Source organism: Corapipo altera, unplaced genomic scaffold (assembly GCF_003945725.1).
Source record: "Corapipo altera isolate COAL_440 unplaced genomic scaffold, ASM394572v1 44, whole genome shotgun sequence".
Lineage (NCBI taxonomy): Eukaryota > Metazoa > Chordata > Aves > Passeriformes > Pipridae > Corapipo > Corapipo altera.
This window is the reverse complement of record NW_020884880.1, coordinates 18,420,152-18,440,497: the sequence shown is the minus strand read 5'-3', so window position 1 is coordinate 18,440,497 and position 20,346 is coordinate 18,420,152. Positions and strand designations below refer to the sequence as shown.

General features: G+C 36.1%; 1 protein-coding gene across 11 annotated transcripts in view; it reads left to right on the top strand.

Annotated features, from left to right (window-relative positions):
* The window catches only part of SLC4A7 (solute carrier family 4 member 7), a 93,754-nt gene that overhangs the window by 55,208 nt on the left and 18,200 nt on the right, over window positions 1-20,346 (top strand). For 10 of the 11 annotated variants that reach the window (XR_003526984.1, XR_003526983.1, XR_003526982.1 and 7 more), the window contains exons 7-14: window positions 6,544-6,659; window positions 8,092-8,249; window positions 9,167-9,254; window positions 10,864-11,010; window positions 12,384-12,487; window positions 14,008-14,182; window positions 16,558-16,691; window positions 17,259-17,504. Coding sequence is in view for 7 of the 11 variants with exons in the window: in XM_027639080.1 (XP_027494881.1) it covers window positions 6,544-6,659; window positions 8,092-8,249; window positions 9,167-9,254; window positions 10,864-11,010; window positions 12,384-12,487; window positions 14,008-14,182; window positions 16,558-16,691; window positions 17,259-17,504 (1,168 nt within the window). In the remaining 4 variants the exon portion in view is untranslated. Of the gene's footprint in view, window positions 1-990; window positions 1,360-6,543; window positions 6,660-8,091; window positions 8,250-9,166; window positions 9,255-10,863; window positions 11,011-12,383; window positions 12,488-14,007; window positions 14,183-16,557; window positions 16,692-17,258; window positions 17,505-20,346 lie in introns of all 11 variants that reach the window. The other variant, XM_027639081.1, reaches the window with a different exon arrangement.

Here is a 20,346-nt window from a genome sequence, read left to right as displayed (position 1 = left end):
AACGTGTCTACTTCGATATTTCCTTGCTCGATGGCATGGTACATGAAAACAGCATGTTTTGGGTTTCAGGCATTGTAGGAGAAGTAATCAGTAATCTTTTCAAGGAGACTACCGTCCCAGGAAAAGTGGTTTTGGTAAACAGGAGAAATGGTATTGCTAAAACTTCTAATGGAAGTGCTTACACGAGTATCAACAGTCTCTTTTCCTGCTTAAGGAAGAACTGAAATCCATTGCAAACTCCAGTCTGAGGGAACCATCACAAGACTATGTTCTCTTCGTGTGAAATTAGTGAGACACTGAAGCTGGATAGGGCAAGAAAAATAACAATGGATTTGGAGAAATGTGTTTGATTTTAGGCATATGGGGCTACTGGTAAGTCATAGCAAGAGGAAATGGAGAAGGGACTATGTATCTCATTTTTGTGCCCTCTTCAAAAATATGTGTTGAGGCTACAACTGCCTGGGAAAATTCTTAGTAAAACAAGGCTTATATTGGAAGACAGTTGCATTTAACACAATTGGATATGTTTGATCATGTTCACTTTTTAAAAATAAAAATTTTTTTGTATATAGTGAATGGAGTTAACTGAAGTATTTTAATGTTTTGGTTGCTAATGATTTTTCAGTGTATTTTTTGGATGGCATTAACAGTATCTGCTGTGCAGTTTGGAATAAGAAATTATTCTAGAAAAGATTAAGAGTCAGTTTCAAGAGATAAAAAATAAGGTAATAGCTTCTCCCACAGATCTTTGGCATTCTAATTAGTACTTCTCAGTAATTTCTGACTTCTGTGATGTCTGAAATCAGATTTACTCTTATCTCTTGTCTTACTTGCATGAGTATGACACTTTGGCCTGTAAAGCTTGCAATTTGCTATGTAAATTGTTAATGTATATTTGTTTCTGTGTGGGTTTGGTTTTTTGTTTTATTTTTTTTTAATTTAATATATCCCTTTTGTAAGCCTCATGGTGTTCCATTTGTTTTATCTCAGGGGAAGGCCTTTCAGCCTCCCGCCACTCTTTGCGAACAGGTCTCTCTGCCTCAAATATTTCCCTGAGAAGAGAAAGCCGTTTGTCAGTTCTTCTCAGTTACCTTCTTCCTTCTTCAAGAGCTGGAACCCCGGCAGCCTCGAGGTGTACAACACCTGTAACTACCCCTCAAAACACACCACCCTCCAGTCCTACGTGCAGTCTCCTGCCAACCACAAGTGCCCAACCAAGTCCACTTGAGGGCAAGGAATTGCTGGTGTCACCTGCCAGTGATGACATTCCCTCAGTAGTAATTCATCCACCCGAGGAGGACTTAGAATTGCAGGAAAGCCAGGAAAAGAAGACAGAGGAAAATATTGGCAAAACACCAGGCAACTACTGAAATTTAAACTGTCCATGTGTGATGCTCTCTGCATCTGGATCACTTGCATTGCGATGTTTTTGGCACATAACTTGGGCACAAAGGAATATGATAACTATTACCTCTGCCTGCATGTTTATTTCTTCTCAGTTGTGACTGTTTTCTTGTTTGGCATTTTTAACTTTTTAGCTTTTAACTAAAGCAAGCAAAAAATTCTTTAATTAACATTCATTTATATAATTAAAAAGTAATATGGCTTTAAAATGTAATATATAAGCAAAATGTCAAAAATGGTGGCCTTTTCCTTTCACTCACCTACAGTCCATATCATGTTTTGCTTTGGTTTTATCAGTGGTTAATATTTTAAAACAGTGTTTGTTATCCTGAGATAGGTACAACTGAAGATATGGTGAAGTATTAGAGATGATATGAAAAGAATTAGGAAGGATGCCATTATCAGTAGTGTTCATAGTTAGTTGTATAATGAAGTTGTCAAGCAGTTTTATTTTTGCTTTTTTGCTTTTAAAAACCATGGCTGTTAAAACCAGTAGGACTTTATGATGAAATTTTTGGGTACAGTTCACCTACAACTGTTTCCAGATAACTCTCCATTAGTGGATTGCATCAGCATCAGACACTCAATCAGTGTTTTATTGTGTTTGATATGCAAAATTGGAGAAGGTAGTTAAGAGTTTGTAATTGTAGATTGGAGCTCAGCAATTTTTTATGTTTTTTGTCTTGCAAGACTTTGTTCTTTATATGTAAAAAGGTATATAGATGTATAGATTAGTTGAAAGAAACTGTCAAAACATTCCAACTTTTCTTGAATTGTTTTTAGTAAAAGTTTCATTACTCATGCATTCTGCAGATGTAGTCTTATACTTGCTTTGCTTTTGCAGAATTATTACCTAGCTATAGACTTCATGATACCTCTAGGTAGATCACGTTTTTAAGGCAGGGATCATCTTTCTTTTCAGCTTTCAACCTCCTCCTGCGTTTTTTTTCCTCCCCTTCTCAAAAATTTGTCTTGCCAAAACTTGGTGTATAGGTTTGTCTGCTTTAGACCTGTGTGTAGTGGGGTGGGAGAGGGGCTGATTTCAAACACGTCTTCCATTGATGAGGCTTTTCTTGGCTATTTCCTCACTTGTTTAATAAATAAGAGCACATTGTTACATATAGCAGCTAAAAAGTGCTGATAAAGAAAAGGCTGTGGTTGTCTGCCTTTTCACATTCGGCAGCCAAGTCACTGAAAAGGAAAGAGCAAACTGTGTCATAAGCTGTTATCTTCAGATGAAGTATAGGGGCCTCGTCATTACTTAAATTCAGAAAAACAAACAAAAACCTCTTTCTCTGACTTCCTTATGGGAAATTAAGAGCATTCACATGAAGTTTATTCTCTCATGGGTCATCTTGCAAAGGTAATTAGAAACCAGAAGTAAAGTAACAGCTGTGATTGGTTTTCCAGTTCTCATTTGTCTGACAGGAATGACAGCATGCCAGACCCAAGGTCTTTAGAACACAAGAGAAGACAAACAAATGAAAATAAAGTACTTTATGCTATTATTATCATCGTTAATAAAGCTTTCCACCAGAATTTCCAAATCGCATTCAAATTGCTTTTGTTCCTCAAGGGGATGTTTCTCATAAAGGAAAAATCTGAAAGGGATGGTTTTCTAGTTAATTATAAGTAAAAGTCTTTTCGGAGAATGTTAAACACCAACGATGATGGAAGACATTTTTGTTTTCTGGGGTTTCCCCTCTTTTTTTAATTCAAGTAATCATCTGACCACAGAAAGACACCTTTTCCTTAGAGATGCCTTTGAAGACATTCTCAGACTATGACTTCAGAGCCGCAACTGGACTAATCTTTTTCTTGGGAGGCAGAATCGGAAGGAAACCCTGAGGAGGAAGTAATCTTCCTGGTGTTAATTAAAAAAAAATAAAATCTTCCTCTCTATTCTACTGTAGAGTATGCTCTGTATTACCTCTCTAGTAATTCATAATATTTCAATCTGAATACATTTTCCACATCTGTGTGATTGAGTTGGTTTTGCCTCCTATGAGCATTAGGAACTGTGTTAATTTTCTAATAGGTGACTTTCTTCTGTTTAGCATTCATCTGTCCTTGGCCTTGTGTTCTTCAGACTTTATTTTTTAGTCTTTACTATTAATAGCTGAAAGGTTACTGAGCTTAATGTGAGTTACTGTAAAAGGAGGGAAGAGGAACAACCTTCTGTCTACCACTTAATTTTCATCAACCAGTCATCAGTTCGTAGTAAGTCAACCAGACAAAGAGTTCTCTTAATTTTTTTTTTTATTTTGCTATCAGTTGAAGAACTATTGAATAATGAATTCCATTGGTCAGGCTAGGAAGAGAACTGTGTCACAGCTAAAAATGAACACTGTTAATTCACCAACTGTCTTTGAGCTTTCTTGATGTCTGAGCAATAGCAAAGCAGCAAAGAGGTCTTTTGGTTCACTGATAAGTGTACTTTAGAACTGAGCAAAATAACATTTAAAACAGCTTTGTTCTTAAAATAATTCCTTACTGAAAATAGTAATTCAGAAAGGTTTGCATACTTGCTTTCTAGTAGTAATTTAAACATTTTTTTCACATTAAGACTGCATTGGAATTTAGTTTTAAAAATTACTTCTTATTTCCTCAAATATAAATATGGTATGACTTCATATTTAAAAGTTTTTTATTATATAATCTTTGTCTATATAATTACATTGAAATAGTCATACTTAGGTGTTGAAGTCATATCTTCCCATCTTATATGAAGCAGAGATGTGAGACAATTGCTAGAAAATGCACATGATCTTTAGTGAAGGAATAGTTATAAATACTTTGACTTGAGTGATCTTAAGAGGTTATAATCCAAATTACTCAACACTCAGTCCATTGTTGTCTTTTGGACGAGACAGGTGGTACATCTGCCTAACTAACAACATCAAGAAGAGTACTGTGTGTTTTTAATGATCCCCTTGGTAGCTTGGTAATGATAAATTTCTCTGTCTCATAGTCTGAAAAGTACTACTAGGTAGTTGTCCTTTTTGCGGTAGCCTCTGAGTTTGCATCTACTGAACTGGAGAAGAGAGGGAAATAAGTTCTTTTATTAGTGTGAGATTTGAAGTGTTTCACTATTAGAGAAGATAACGTTTTATTCAGAATTTCCTTGCAAACATCGGATTGATTGATACACATAATGAAATGCAGCATCATATGAAATGCTTGCCCAGGTCTGAAAACATTTAAGCAGTTTTGTCTTGTGAGAGCAGCAGTCTGTCCAACTGCAAGGCCAACAGAAAGGAAAACTATTTACACATGGTTTAAGATCAGACAAATGTCAGAAGAATCAGTATCACTTTAGTACTGAAATAATAAGTGTTTATGCTAATATGTAGAATCCTTATTCTCTGTCCTTCTCCTTGATTCTCTCCCCTTTTTGTTCTAGTCTGTGCTTGCTCTTGCTCTCAGTGCATTTCTGAAAAGTGCTGAATGATGCATTATGACTCATCTTTCATCAGTTACAAACATTTTTAGTTTCCTGTATTGCTACTGGAAGAGGGGACAAAGTAGAAAAAGTTCATATGTATAAACTTTTATATTATACTGCTCTTCTGTAACACATCAACTACAAACACATCAACTCTTAAGCAGTTAAATACTTTGATCAGCTGATTTCACAGGTGGTTGATGCTGTGATTCTTGTGAATAATGTTTAAATTTTGGAGCAGAAAAGTAGAATATGTTTTCTTGGGGGGATTTTTTGTTGTCTAGCTAACTGAACATAGTATTTATAGTGTTAACTCATTACTTGTGCATGTTAGGATTTATGAAGGAAATTACAGCCTATTAACTTCATTTGATTTTTTGCTTCAGGAAAAACTACCCATACCACTTATATCCCTATGAATTGTAAGAATGAAAATTAATTGTAAAGGCTTGGACCTGCATGTTTTCTGTTAAGATGACTCTTTGAGAGAGTTACTTTGGAAACAAATATAGGGGTGAAAAAGAATGAATTCAGTTGTCATTTGAATGCTAAAAAATATCGAAGTTGCTAAATTATAAACATGGAGGTATGCAAATAGTTATGTGGCAGTAGTTATGATAGAACAATAGCCCAAACGTAGCCACTGATGACTTAATTTTTTATCTTGACTAATGTGACACTTGATTTAAATACAAACTTTCTCCTTGTAATAGATGTTTAGACTTCAGTCTTTGTGTAGGTGTGGTTTCAAAAGCATGTGAAAACATGTTCTGTCACCACAGCTGAGAGGTGTGGACAAGCAAGAAGGCCAATTGCACTTCCAGTGCACGTTAAACTGAACAAATAAAAGCTCTGTAATCCGAAAGGTGGGATTTGGGCTTGACTATGCATGCCTAGACCAGCTTTTAAATGTTAATTGGGTATATGATGCAACATGGAATTCAGTGTGTATGGACACTTGGGTTACATTGACTTTTGCATCCTTTACCGAACCTGCAATTCAGTGCTGCTGGCAGTGTAGCAAGCTACATAAGATGGTTTTGTTTTGGTGCAGGTGTTAGAGGGAAACTGTATGTTGAACTTGAATAACCTCATTGTGCATGCTTCTTAAGCTAAAGTGTATATTCCATATAGTAACATCTGGTCAGATGAATAGTAGGAACTTTGGTCTGTTGATGGAAATCATGGTTTGCAAACTGTCTGTCCGTCACGTAGTACACAATTTACTTGTACAGCTTAGTTAGGATATCATTCCTTGTATTTGTAGCCTGAGGCCTGCTGATGCTTTTTACAATTGCAGTAGCTGCCACACAGCAGACTAGATAGCAGAGGTGTTCGCATTTGGTGTCCGAGGACTTCTTAGTATGGTGAAGGTGCTATATACTAACTACCATATCAGTTATGACTAAAATGTCAGCAGTTATTTTTTCTACAGTTGAAATAACTGCGATGTTTTCTGGTGACTGTTTTGCAAATGGCCATCATTTGGGCAATACTTAATTTTTTAAATTATGTCATTATTTTGTCAACACAGTGACTTGTTAGTGTTGCATTTATGATACTAATGTAGGGCAGTTGTACTGAATAACATGCACATTTGCTTTGAGCAAGCTGCCACATTGAGTTTTGGTAGTGTTGCACACTCCATTCACTTCATGCACCATTTTGAACTTACCTTCTTTGTTTTAATCTAGGGCTATTAGCATCTCCACAGTCAGCACCTGGAAACTTAGACACTGGGAAAAGTGGAGATGTTAAAGGTACTGGGACAGGAGGAAGCAGAGAAAACAGCACCGTTGATTTTAGTAAGGTAAGTAAACATTAAATACCTTAGTGTTTAGCACAAATTAACTGTGAAACAAAAAATGTGCTGGTTGTAACTTCCCCCTTAGTTACAACTAAGACGTACCAGTGTACACGAGACATAGGTACTTAGAGATAACTTGTACATACAAGTGTCAGAATATGGTCTAGGCTAAATGTGTCACATGTTTTGAAATTCTTCCCAGTGCGATGGAACATACTGTTTGATTTTCTCAGTATTTTGGTAACGTAAGAGTGCAGCTGCTGTACTTTCTCATGCAGATGGAGGTATTTTCAGATCTGTTGTTGAGTCTCATGTGAAAAGAATTTTGTAGATTTCCTTCAGCTTCTTGTTGTTTGTTTTTTGGTTTGTGTTTTTTTTTTTTTTTCCTGAAGAGAGCTTTTAAAGAGGATTTGCTGTATATGTATTATGAGTTTCCTGTACAAAAGTTACTGTACATCTTAATCATTAGGAACATATACTATCACTTTCTGAAGGAAACCTTGTAAAAAATCTACTGTAAATCTGTTGTTTTTCTTTCATAATTTAAATTTCCTGAGCAAGTTCCATTATGGCTTTTACTATAAAACTTAGTCTGTAGTGTCATCTGTACTGCGAAACACAGTAAGAGAATTGGTTTGCCAAGTTCAATAATTCTGTGTAAGGAAAGCTAACTTACAGTGTAGTTCTGATCTAATCATGGTAGGTACCATATATTCCTGCTCCTCTGTCACAGTTTTTGTATTTTTGCTTGGCCTGTCCTTGTGTACACCTACCTTGTCTCCTGTTGGACAGGAGTCAGCCTCCTGGCACTGTAGTTGTGGCACACTTGGTGTGGGACTCAAGAGGCCATCTGTAAGTTCCCTAGCTAAAGATGTAACTGGTGCTTGTGTGTGTGTATGTGAACACAGAGTTCATGTCCTGCACCGCTTTCTAATGCACTTCTGTAATTATGTATAGAAATGGATGTGAAGATTTTCAGCTGTCATATTCTTTATGGGTGAAGAGATAAACATACAGATTATTTTTCAAAATTATGGCACATTTGAAATACACAGCTGCGAAATAACTCATTGCATTCTAGAAACCATGTGTAATTACATGAACTCTCTTTAGTTAATTGTGCATAGATTTTGTTAATTTATGTCCTATCATAAAATGTTTGTCATTATAGTATTAGAAAGGTAATTATGCAGTTTGGAGTCTTCTAGGTGTTAGTAATTCTAACTTATAGAAAATAGTTTATTATTATTTGGCTGGATGGCTGACATTCTCTAAATGTGTTTGTCTTTTCTGTACTGTGGGATACTTAACTTGCTTTTTAATTTTTCTTTGTAGCATAAATGTCTAGTAAATACTGATAAACGTAATTATGTTACAAAATTTCTGCTAAAAAAATGTAAGGGAATAAACACTTGTTTCATCTTTGTATGAATAGGTTGATATGAACTTCATGAGGAAAATTCCTTCAGGAGCAGAAGCATCAAATGTGTTAGTGGGAGAAGTAGATTTTTTAGAAAGACCCATTATTGCTTTTGTGAGGCTCTCCCCTGCTGTGCTTCTCTCGGGTCTCACAGAGGTTCCAGTTCCTACACGGTAAATAAATGCCTGTAAAGTCTGGCTTTACTTACACAATAAGATAATAATATTTAAGATCTCAAGTAGCTGAAAGTTTTTATGTATACTGTATTAAACTCAAGAAGTGTAGAGTTTTGTTTAACATTATGCCAGTCATTTACTGCAAAATTTGAATGAATGAGATCTGCCATAAAAATCTCTGAATGCATAAAATATGTTATGATGCTGTTTTAAGCAAGTGCAGGAGTTGAAACTGATAGATGACTTGGAGTAAAAGCAGTGATTCTTCCAAACTTGTGTTGCCATTTTTAAAGATGGGCATGAAGATTGTTATAATTCCCTTTAGTGTGACACAACTTGTCAGTGGGGAAGAGCCCACTAAGTCTGAAAGACTGTCTGACCTGAATCTCTGTTTTTTCTATACAAATACTCAGTGTATGAATAACCTAGGTGGTAGAAAGACCTTTTTTAATATTGTGTGCTCAAATCTACATGATTAACACTAGAGTAACCAATCTACAGCTAATACATTGAAGTGGTTTTCAGTCTGCAATATGCCATCCAGCCTGGTGCACCCACCCCTACTCCCCCAGAATCATGGGTCTCACAAGTATACTGTGGGTATGTTTACTACAGATGTTCAGAATATCAAAATGCTGGTCCCATCCATGATGAAGGTAGCAGATCATTTCATCAGTGGAGGACACTTGATTTTCTGTGCACATTGATGTATTGGGCTGTTACGTGGTGTTTGGCATACATTTGTACATTCATGTTTTTTGGTGGTTTTTTTCAGTGTTTGTTTATCTTTGTAATTTTCAGATTACTCTTTTGAAAGGCAAAAATATATGTGAGAATTTTCATTAGTTTGAAAGACCCCATCTGAGTACATGCAGACGAGTCAGCCATATTCATCTCCATTGCTTTCTCCACAGGTTTTTGTTTTTATTGCTGGGACCAGTAGGAAAAGCTCCACAGTACCATGAAATTGGAAGATCAATAGCAACACTTATGACAGATGATGTGAGTGATGTATTTTAAATGCTTGTAGTTAAAGTCTAGAATAATATATTTACCACCTGATTTCAAGAAATGTTTTTGGAGTGACAGGTTAAAGAAAAACCCCCCACAAACTGGTTAATGAATAACGGTTAATTATTTCTTGTGTTGGTGAAGTAGATAATGGTAAATTAACTTTCCTCTTTGTCTGTCTTGAAGAAATCCTAAATGCATTTCTGAAAAAGTTATTTTGGCTTTGGTGTATAGATTTCATTTTTGTATTAAATCAGTTAACAGAAAGACTATATAGAACTGGTTTTGATACGAATCACTGTATGTTAAAAAGGACACAACAAACTGTGTAAGTGTTCAGGACAGAAGGTTTTAAGAATGCATGGAATTGAGTCATCACAGGTATTTTTTTTATCTAACCAAAGTCAAATAATTAAAATTAGAATTCCTCTTGCCATTTGAAGTCATATATTAAGAGCCCTATTGGTTTTAAAGGGGAATCGGAACTTAAGATCGTTGCCATCTTACTGAGCAGAATTAGGATGTTTTAAATTTGGCTTCACATTGAGCGCCACCTACTGAATTGCTGATAATTTTTAGGGTTATCTAGCAGAAATTCAGGTACTTTTTACTGTAGCACAATTTGAAGTTTGGAAATGTAAAACAGAAACTTGTAATTTTGCAGTTGAGTAACCAGCCTGTGAACAGAGTTTTTGTTCAATGTGAGAACTGAATATTGAAAGCTTTAGTTGCATGTTCTGATTTTTTTAGGTAGGCTGATCTGATTTTTAGGAATACTGTAGATCATTGAAATAGAAAAAATATGAATTATTTAGTGGTCTAAAAAGACCTAAATAGGCTTACAAGATCTAATTTAAGATCAGATAATTTAATGGTCAGGTAATTAGAGACAAACAGTTCAGGTTTCAAGTGTACACAAGCAATTTAGGATCATCTTCTGCAGACAGTTTTTTAAGAGCAAAACTAGCACATTTTCTTCTCTCTGTGTATAAAATACATCTTGGGGTTCAAGGACTGTTTTTTTAATTTATACTACCTGTTTGTCAATTCAGAGTTTTCTGTTGTCATCTGTAAAACAGTGCAGTGGTTTGGTTTTGTTTTGTTTTTTAATAGTTGGAGGATTGTTTTCATGTGCTTTTTAAGTAGTCTTTTAAACTTAATTAAGCTAGATGTATACAAATGAAGTTTTTATTCTTCATAAAAACTTGTGTTTTGGTTTGAAACTCATTTGAAATACTTTCTGTCCTGATTTAGCACAGCACAGTGGTACAGTGGCAGTAGGACAGAATTATTCAGGCAATAGTACATGAATTTGATGGCCTGAATATTGAAGATTAACTTTTTATTTAATTTTAAAAGTGAACTCAGTATTCATTCTGAGTTTGAAGATAAAACTGCCTCATTTTATGGTCCATAGGAATGTGCATACAGGTAGCTTTTAATGCAAAAGTATGCAGGTAAAGCAGAAGTGGAACTTTTCAGGACCTATGTTTTCCAGGTCTTTTAAAAACTAATGAAGTGTAATCATTATATAATGATAACCAGTTACTCTTTCAGAAAAATAAAATAAAAACGAATGTTGAGTACTTTCTTCTTGTAGGTTTTCCATGATGTTGCCTATAAAGCAAAAGACCGAAATGATTTGTTGTCAGGAATTGATGAATTTTTAGACCAAGTGACAGTCCTGCCTCCAGGAGAGTGGGATCCTTCTATACGAATTGAGCCGCCAAAAAGTGTTCCTTCCCAGGTAAAAGAAAAAAAAAGTCCAGTCTTTCTTGTAGTGAGGGGGCCAAAACTGAACACAGGATTTGAGCTGCCAAGTACAGAGGGACAAGCACTGCTCTAGTCCTGCTGGCCACACTGTTCTTGATAAAGACAAAGATGTCGTTGGCCTTTCTGACCGCCTGGGCATACTGCTAGCTGATATCCACTTGGCTGAAAACCATCAGGAAAGTCCCCACATCTATTTTGCAAGAAAAAGTGGATTGTCAATTTAAGTTAAAAAAAAATTAAAAAAAGAGAAATGAAGAAAAGAAGAGGGGAAAAAAGACATTAATCAGTTTTCTGCTATGCAAGTAAATTACATTAACTATATTTCCTTTTGAAGTACTGAAATGAGTTCATATGAGAAGTAGGAGAATTGGTCAGGAATTGTACCTGAGTTCGTATTATAAATTTTGCTACCAGTCTAGCGATGATCAGCAAGAATATTTTTATTCTTATAAAAACTTCTGTTTGCATGCAGCTTTGATTGAAATGCGTTAATGTATTTTGTCTAGCGTATAGTGTTCACAGAATATTTATGAAATAGATAAAAATTGATCATACCACTCAGTTGTGATGATACAGGCTTAGAATGAGAGCCAGGAAAAGTGAGTCCTTAGAGAGATTGTTTCTCCTCCTTCTCCCTCTTTACAGCTTAGGGGAATTTGGGCTGACAGGATCAAAAGCAGGGGAGAGACCAGTGCTCTTGGTTCAGAAGGTTGAGTCTAGTGGTGTTCTGGTGGAGCCGCTGGAATAGAAGGGGGTGACAGCAATGCAGTTTATTCGTGAATTGCCTGAGGCTACCATGTCACTTTTTTCCAAAATAAGCAGGGCTCAAGGTTTTTTGGAAGGAAAATTCAGCTGAGAAATTTATGAGGAGCTGGTGAGCAGCCTGTTCAGGAGGGGAGTGACTTCTCATTTATGCTTCAGTTAAATACTGTGTGCGTCATAAAGTGCTAGAGGTTTCTGCTAAAGGTTTCTGCTCTGGAAATGGTTGAGAAAAAATATCTCAATATTTCTGGGCCTCATGGTTGAGCCTCTGCTGTGTCTTGAAAAACCAGACTTTGTTTTATCATGTTTCAGGAACCTATTTCTCATAGAAAGAAGAAAGATTAATACTGTTGTGCAAGGTACTAGTAAGATCTTTTGGAGAGTGTTGTACAGTTCTAGTTGTCTGTAAACAAAAAAGATGAATTTGGCAAACGGAGGACTACTGATAATCTGGGAATATCAAAAAAGGTTTGGAGGGCATAATGTCTCTGCATGCTGTCTTTTAACTATACTTTTTAGTCTCAGAGAATCTCTTTTTTCTTTTTGTTTTTTTTTTTCCTTTTTTTCCCCCTGTCTTTTCTGTAGGAGAAAAGGAAGGCACCTAAATTTCCAAATGGATCTACTCCTACAGGAGAGACTCTCAAAGAAGAAGGCCATCATGCTGGACCTGAACTTCAGAGAACTGGAAGGTGTGTTCACTTCCCTAAATGCTAGCTACCATAAAGAAATAGAAGTGATAAATCTTCATCTTAATGATTGACATTTGAACATAAAAAAATCATGCTATAAGTGTCAGAGTGCATCCTTTGTCCTTTTCAAGTGTTGGATTCTTGCCTGTAAGTGCCAATCTGCTGAAGTATTTTCAAGCCTGTGGCAATGTTTCTCAACACATTTGCGAAGGATTTCACATAAGATGCTGCCTAATTTAACTAACTGACTTTTAAGAGTTGGGTTTTAAATTTTAACCTTCAAGAGCATGCAATTATCATAATTACAGCAGGCATATGCAATTTTAAGTATTGGGCTAGGTACTAAAAATCTCCATTAATGCAAATCTGTTTTATTAAACATGTATGAAATGGAACAACAAGAAATATAAAGTGGCAAAAAGTACTTTGGTATTGGTTAGCTGTGTGTTTTGGTCAGGTTTCTTTTAGACCTAAAATAAAATTGAGGAATTTCTTTCAGTTGTTATTCTCTGTTAATTATGAATTACTTTCCAAAGAAATCCCAACACTGGAAATACTTGGTTAAGATTAAACTTTAAGATCTTAAATGAGAGTAAAGATTAAATCAACTGAGAGATTCTGGAGTATATGTGCAGTGTTGTTTTCCCCAGAATAATAAACTTCCAAATGGAATGCATCTTTCTCACACATTTGTGAGAAAGGCATTACAACATTTGTGTTGATTTTTACCATTGTGATTTGTTATAATTACTTTTTGCCTCTTTGTAGACACTATGTGGAGCTGAGAAGTTCATTTCTGCCCACAGATGAAGCTGTTCTTTTTCTTAGGAATGTTTGGTTGTTTTTTTTTTTAATAATTAAAATAAATTTTTGTAAGTGCAAATTAATACCTGGTATTTTGGAGTCCTAAAGTTTTTTTAAATTGGCAAATCTTTTTAATATCTGGATAATAACTTATCTGATTAAACTAACTTATGTATGTTTGGTTTTGTATTTACATTTATAGAATATCTCTGTACTCCACATGCAAACACCAACCTAAATTTATTTATGGACCTAATCATATGTATGTAGGGAATTCAAATCACTACTCCAACAAGTAGTATTTCAAAATTACTACTTGGAGTAGTAATATTGAAATGTATCAATGCAGTGGTCTTGGTTGATGTTTAGCATATTTCTTCTGTTCCTTGTTTGGAATATCATAAAACAGATTTGACTTTAAACAGCATTTAGGTAAAATAGTTTGCAAAGTTATTTTTTCAGTATCTAGCCCATATACAACAATACCTAGCCAGCTTTAAAAAATGTGGCTAACCTGCTTGATTATATTTGGAATACTGCTGAATTGGAATAGATAATATTCTCATTTATGTTTTTAACTGTTATGATTTAATCTGGATTATGAAATAGCTAATTTGTGCCGGCAATAGGCACTGGCAGTGATGTGTAGCCCATAGTTTTGAACTAGCTAGAATCCTTTAGTGTACAGTTTGACGAGTTTCATCTCACCTATTTAGGCTTTTTGGTGGTTTGATACTTGACATCCAAAGGAAAGCACCTTTTTTCTTGAGTGACTTCAAGGATGCATTAAGCCTGCAGTGCCTGGCCTCGATTCTTTTCCTATACTGTGCCTGTATGTCTCCTGTAATCACTTTTGGAGGGCTCCTGGGAGAAGCTACACAAGGCAGAATAGTGAGTACAAAGAATGGTAGTGGCCAGGCTTTTAGACCTTCAGAGGCAAGTCACTGTGTGCATTTGTCTCATTTATTTATACTTGTATTTGAAGAATTTACCCACAGCACTTGATTAGCCTGCCCCAAAGCAGATCTTCCCCAAAAGGTAAATGCTGTGGAAAATGTGGGGAACCCATGTGAACAGGAGAAGATGCACAGTGGAGGTAAAAAATGTTTATCCTGCCTTATTGGATGAATGGCTTGCATTGCCTTCTTTTTGGCTACTTAAAAGTAATGAATAGCAGTAAAGGTGCACCATCCCACTAGGCCTACTTTAGGCAAAGTCAGAGGCTCAAGGTGGATAGCCAAGAACATGTACTGGCCTTGAGTAGTAGGCCTACGAGGATGATAATGCCTGCGGTGTATGGCGAGCAGTTCATTGTGTGTTTATGTAACGGACAGGATATGTATGTGCTTGCACTAAAGGTATGTTGGTCACAATAAAATCAAGCGTCTGAGGTTTATGAGCAGAAAATACTCTTCATTGTAAATGATTTGAATATGAATCATGTCCTTACAAAATTTTGGTAGCGTTATGTAGCATAGTACCAGCACCTTTTTCACCAGAATATCATTGTACTTGAGTTTTTGGAGCAGGGAAAAATAACTTCATATCAGCAATGTTAATAACTTAGTGTCAATTTATTGGCTTATGTGTAAACTAGTTTGAAGTGTATTTTCTGCTTTTAAATCTATCACAAAGAAACAAGGCTTTGTCCTTTCAGGGGAGGGAAGCATATATTCAGATATGTCCTTTACAAATTTTAAGATTCTGGTAAAGCTTATAATGATATAAAATTCTGCTTGATACTTAGATGAAGTTTTAAAGCTTTTATTATATTAAAATTCAGTTAACTCTTCTATCTCTTCCAAATATTTCCATTGACTCAAATTTTTGTTAATTGATGTAGCACTTGAACCTGATAGAAAATACAGAAATAAATTGTATCTTTTTTGCATGCTGGTATTGCCACTCTAAATGTAGGAATTATTATCAAAATGTCAGTGTAAATTCTGAATTTACACGTATAATTATGAAAATATACTCCTTTTAAAGCTTGATTCTTAAACACCTTCTTTCTTTTAGCTATCTGGAATTGTTTGTGGGTTTGTTCCTGCCTTCAGATACTTGGTGTGCATCATTGAATAAAACATTTAGTTACTGCACACACATGTTCAAGCACAGTAGCTGATACTGTAAGGTACACAGTTTGTCTTTGAAACCTTCCCTCGCATTCTCAGAGGTCATCACGTCCACAGTACTCCTCTCCCTGCTACCCTGACTGAGAGCCCCAAGGTTAATGCATTGACTAACCAAAAGCACTAATTCAAAGGTAATAGAACAGGAGACTGGGATTATATCTTTTTTCCTAATATAATGAACAAAGGACTCATTTTCATTTTTAATAACCCCAGTTCAGCAAACTGTTTTGACCATTTTCAGATGCTTTCCTGAATTGGAGCTCAAGATTGCATAGATACTAGGCTTGCATAATTGCATAATAGCAAATGCCTAAAAATTCCATCAGGAACCCTGTAATTCCATTACAGGAATCTGTAATCCATGACTTCTTACAGTGGTAGGTGGTGTAGTTAAGTATTTTCAAAATTAAAATTAGTATAATTTTAGTGTTTAAAATTCCTGCCCCTCCCTTTTGAGGTGCATTTTAACTGGTTTATTTTTTAGCAGATAATGTTATAGTAAAACATTTAATTCAAGAACTGAAGTAGTTATCTTAATTCAGTGAAAGAAATGCATTACCAGGTGGGACATTGGTTTACTGCTCATCTATTTTTGGTGTCATGTATACATAAACCAGTATCGTTCAGTAATTTCCCCTGCACCTCCGCCTGTCAGTTTGTTTTTTCTTTTGTAATGCTTGGTTGACTAATGCAGGTTTGATACGGCAGGCCGTATCATGTTTTGGCACAGGTATGTTGCAATATATGTATCAATTTTCTTTACAGAGACAGATAATTCTTCCCATAAACTACATGTTCAGTAACTTTTTTTTTTTTAATTTATGTTTTAAACACATATATATAATTGTTGGTATGCTTTTCCTCCATAGCTAGCAGGACTAGTAACTTGTTCTAGTTGGATGGCTTTATGTTTCTCAGGAGTGAAACTTTCAAAATCTTTTGTTCATGGTATTGTTACTGCAAAACTGTGTTAAGTTATTCTTGTCTCAAACATCAATATTAATTGCAATGTTTTTACATCTTGTCTTGTTTCTAAGTTAATGCGTCTTAAAGCTGTATTTATGCAGATGTGATGCTAAACGTTAGTCTAAAAGGCAGCATAGTTACAGCAGTTTCTTTTCCCCCAAACAGAGTGCAATAGAGTCTCTCTTTGGAGCCTCATTAACTGGGATTGCCTATTCTCTCTTTGCGGGGCAACCTCTTACTATCTTGGGAAGCACCGGACCAGTTCTAGTATTTGAAAAAATATTATTTAAATTTTGCAGGTAAGTGATGTTTGTATTAGCTTGATGAACTTTTTAACTTTCTAAACTGTTAGAATAGCTGTAATTAAAAACATATGTGCATTAAATGTGTGTATGTCCAAGATGATAAATGCAGTGGCAAGAGACTGAGAAATTTATATAGTTTGGGAAAGCTGTGAGACACTGATGAACCCTAATGAGAAAATCAGTAATAAGAAGTGTTTAGGACTTTAATTAAAGTTATATTCTGACTGTATGGACATGTTGGTTTTGGTTCTGCAGGGGTAAGCAAGGGCTGATTGGCAGATCAATACAGGAGAAACCATCTGGGTAGTTCTGGGGAGATCATCCCTGTGATGCTTCCCAAGCTAGGTAGTTGCACTGTCAGTCCTAGAAACACCTTGCAGTGTTGCTTTGCTTTGGTGGAAGAAGAGACAAAAAAAGTTTCTGTGTCCTTCAGAGCTAACATCAAGGATGAGAAAAGGGATGAATACCTATTGAGCTTGGCCTCAGTATCTGTTTTCAAATAGAATATAGTATTCATGATTTTTGGCTCAGTTAATACTTTTTGTTTCTTTGTTCACACAGGGATTACGATCTTTCCTACCTCTCCCTGCGAACTAGCATTGGTCTGTGGACTGCATTTCTATGCATTGTGCTTGTAGCCACTGATGCCAGCAGCCTTGTGTGCTACATCACTCGATTTACTGAGGAAGCTTTTGCAGCCCTTATATGCATCATATTTATCTATGAGGCATTGGAAAAGCTTTTTCATTTGGGAGAAGTATATGCCTTCAATATGCACAATGATTTGAATAAACTGACTTTATATTCGTAAGTATCAAGTTTCTGTCTGTTAGTGAAATAAGTAGGAAAATATAGAGACATACCATTTACTAACTAGCAATGGGTGCCTCTTCCAGGAAGGGTAGGAGGAATGCGGGGGGTGGTACGGGCATGAGAAACCTCAGAAAAATTCTATTCAGGATGCATTCAGAATTCTCTGCGTTAGCTCTGGGTGGTTGGAAGGGATGAGGGGCCGTGACAAAGCCTGCTTTAACTGCAGCTTTACTAAAGGTCAGAAAAGGAGTTCTGCCTTGCTACTTCTAGAAATCAAAGGTTATAGTATAGTTTCAAGAAAGAGGAGTTGGATTACCAACTCACACCTGCCAGAAGGAGATTCTGCTCATTGTTGCTGAGAGAAGCTGCTCATTTCACATAGCTTAAATGAAATCAAAAGTGAAGCTGTTCTTTGATTCATCAGCAACACAAAATTAACTGTTTATCAGTGATCCGTATGTTCAAGATCAGTATCAGTGATACAGCAGATAAACCACAATGTGAGAACACTTCAGAAATACTAGTAAGAACCTATACATTTTTAAATTGTCTTCTATTACTAATCTCCAAAAGTTCTAATTGCACCCACACCAATATTTACCCTCCTGCCCCAGACATGTGGATTACAGTCTTACACACCATCTTTGAGGAGTACAGGTTTCTCTGCTGATGCCCCCCCTCCTGCTGGACATGTGCATCCTCCAGTTTTAGTTGTACCTGTGTGGTTACAAAGTGGTGGTGAGGGAGCCCCCAGCGAGGTCATGTCCATACACCTGAGGTGGGAGTTCCTGCTTGTTGCACTGGGCAGTCACTCCCTAGTTGGAGAGCAGAGTACTCACCATTCTGCTGGGCAGCTGCTCTGCCTGGCTAAGGCAGAGCTCATCTTGCACACAGAGTGACTCCTGGTAAGGTTTTGACTATTGTGCGTCTACTCCAAGATCTCTTCTCACTTTTACAAACATTGATGCTTCTTTGCTACGTTTTTTCAGGATGAAAAGGCAAACACCCTCTCTTCTTGTGTTCTGTTCACACATGACATTTGCACTCACTTTATTGTCTTAACAGCTTTTAAGACCAGGTCCTGTTGCCAGGAGTGGGCCATGGAAGTATGTTCACTTCCCAATTTCCCTTTATTTACTGGCTGATCATCCCTCTGTTTAAATGGCTCTGGGACCTCACTGGACGCCTATATGAGCATGTTAAATTCACTAATAAGACAGAAACTGCTCTGTAGGTCTTCTAGCCCTCGCCACCTGATTGTGTTTTGCCACAAGCAGGCCACGAGGGTGGAGAGAAGAAAGTGTGATTTTTCTTTGGTTTGTCTCTGTTGAGGTATCACATGTCTTTCAGGATGTGCCATGGTGTTCAGCTTTGATTTGTCCTGTATTTTTTTTCTATCACAAAGCTGTAGGAGAGTCAGCCTTTTACAATTGCTTATTGTCTCTTTTATTTTTTTTTTCCCCTCTGTACCCCCAATGGTGAAGAGTGTGCAAAACAAGCATGCTTATCTAAGTGAGCCACAAGACAGTCTCGGTACTCTTACATTTTCTGGTTTTTTTCTTACTCTTTCTGGGTTTCCACTTATCTACTTGGTGGCATCCGTTATTTTCACTGCATTTGTTGAGAAATGTGTTTTGTCAGTCCTCCCTTTCAGCATGCTTGTTTATGTTACTGCCTTGACTAACAACTAAGTATGCTTAGTTTTTTTCTCATCGTACTTATGGTTGCAATTCTTTTCTCGTCTGATGATTCTGTGTTTGTAACTACCTTGTATGAATTACTGCTTTTCAGTCCTCTCCTATTTCCTTTTGCTGTTACTGTAGGATTCAGTTAACAAAATATGTTTACTTACTAATTTTTAAGTTCCCAAAACATTGTACTTTGCAAATCTAGGTTCTTTCTGCCTTTGCACATTTAGTGGTTTTTTTCATTCTTTACCTTCACACCATCAAATGCAATGGTTCCATGGTTCTTTGGGTTTTTTTTAGTGTCTTGGTGAATCTCATAGAAAAAGAGACTCATTTCTTGCTTATTACCTGTTTCTTTTCTTCTACATAAATGTTTACCAGTTAAGCTTATCATTTGTTGTACTTGAATTTTATTCGAAAACATCCCATTAAATCAAAATTGAGTTTTGGTTTGAAGTTTTTTTATTTTTTTATTTGATATGTGCTTCTGTCAACCTGTCTGACAGAAGGGTTTCTGGTCCAAGTGTGCAAAACACTGCAGTAGGGAGGGACACTTTTACTACTACAAAAATGTTACTAAAAAAAGCATGTATGTAGTTGCTTTAAACCCAAGCAGTGTATGCATTTGTATCTTCAGTTAGCTCACTACATACTCAAAAATGGTGTCTTACTTCAGGGTGACGGGTTTTGGTCGTGTATAGATCAGAAGGCATGCAAATATAAGATAAATGGCTAACTATCAGAGCTTTAGAACAGACAAAAGACTTAGAAACTTCTAGAGGCTAGTCACATAGTCTAGTTTGAAAAGGAGTTAAAGGAGTTGTTGAAATGTAGTCATCTACACCAGTTTTTTAAATGAAATGGTTTCAATATCTCTGTTTTCTCTTATGTTAGTATGCAGTAAGACTAATTGAAGATTCACTCATTGTGGGATGTTATGCAGTATAGAAGTCTAAAAACCTTCATTGGTACACAGTCATAGAAAACTATTTGTGCCAAGTTTGTTGAATTATTTAAAAATAACACAATATTTGTTAGGATAGGGTTGTTGCAAAGTGGAGTCGTTTGGATTTTTGTCTTCATCTGTTACTCACAATATGTAGAAGTCCACATATGTTTTGTATTTCATTTTTTTTCAGATGCTTCTG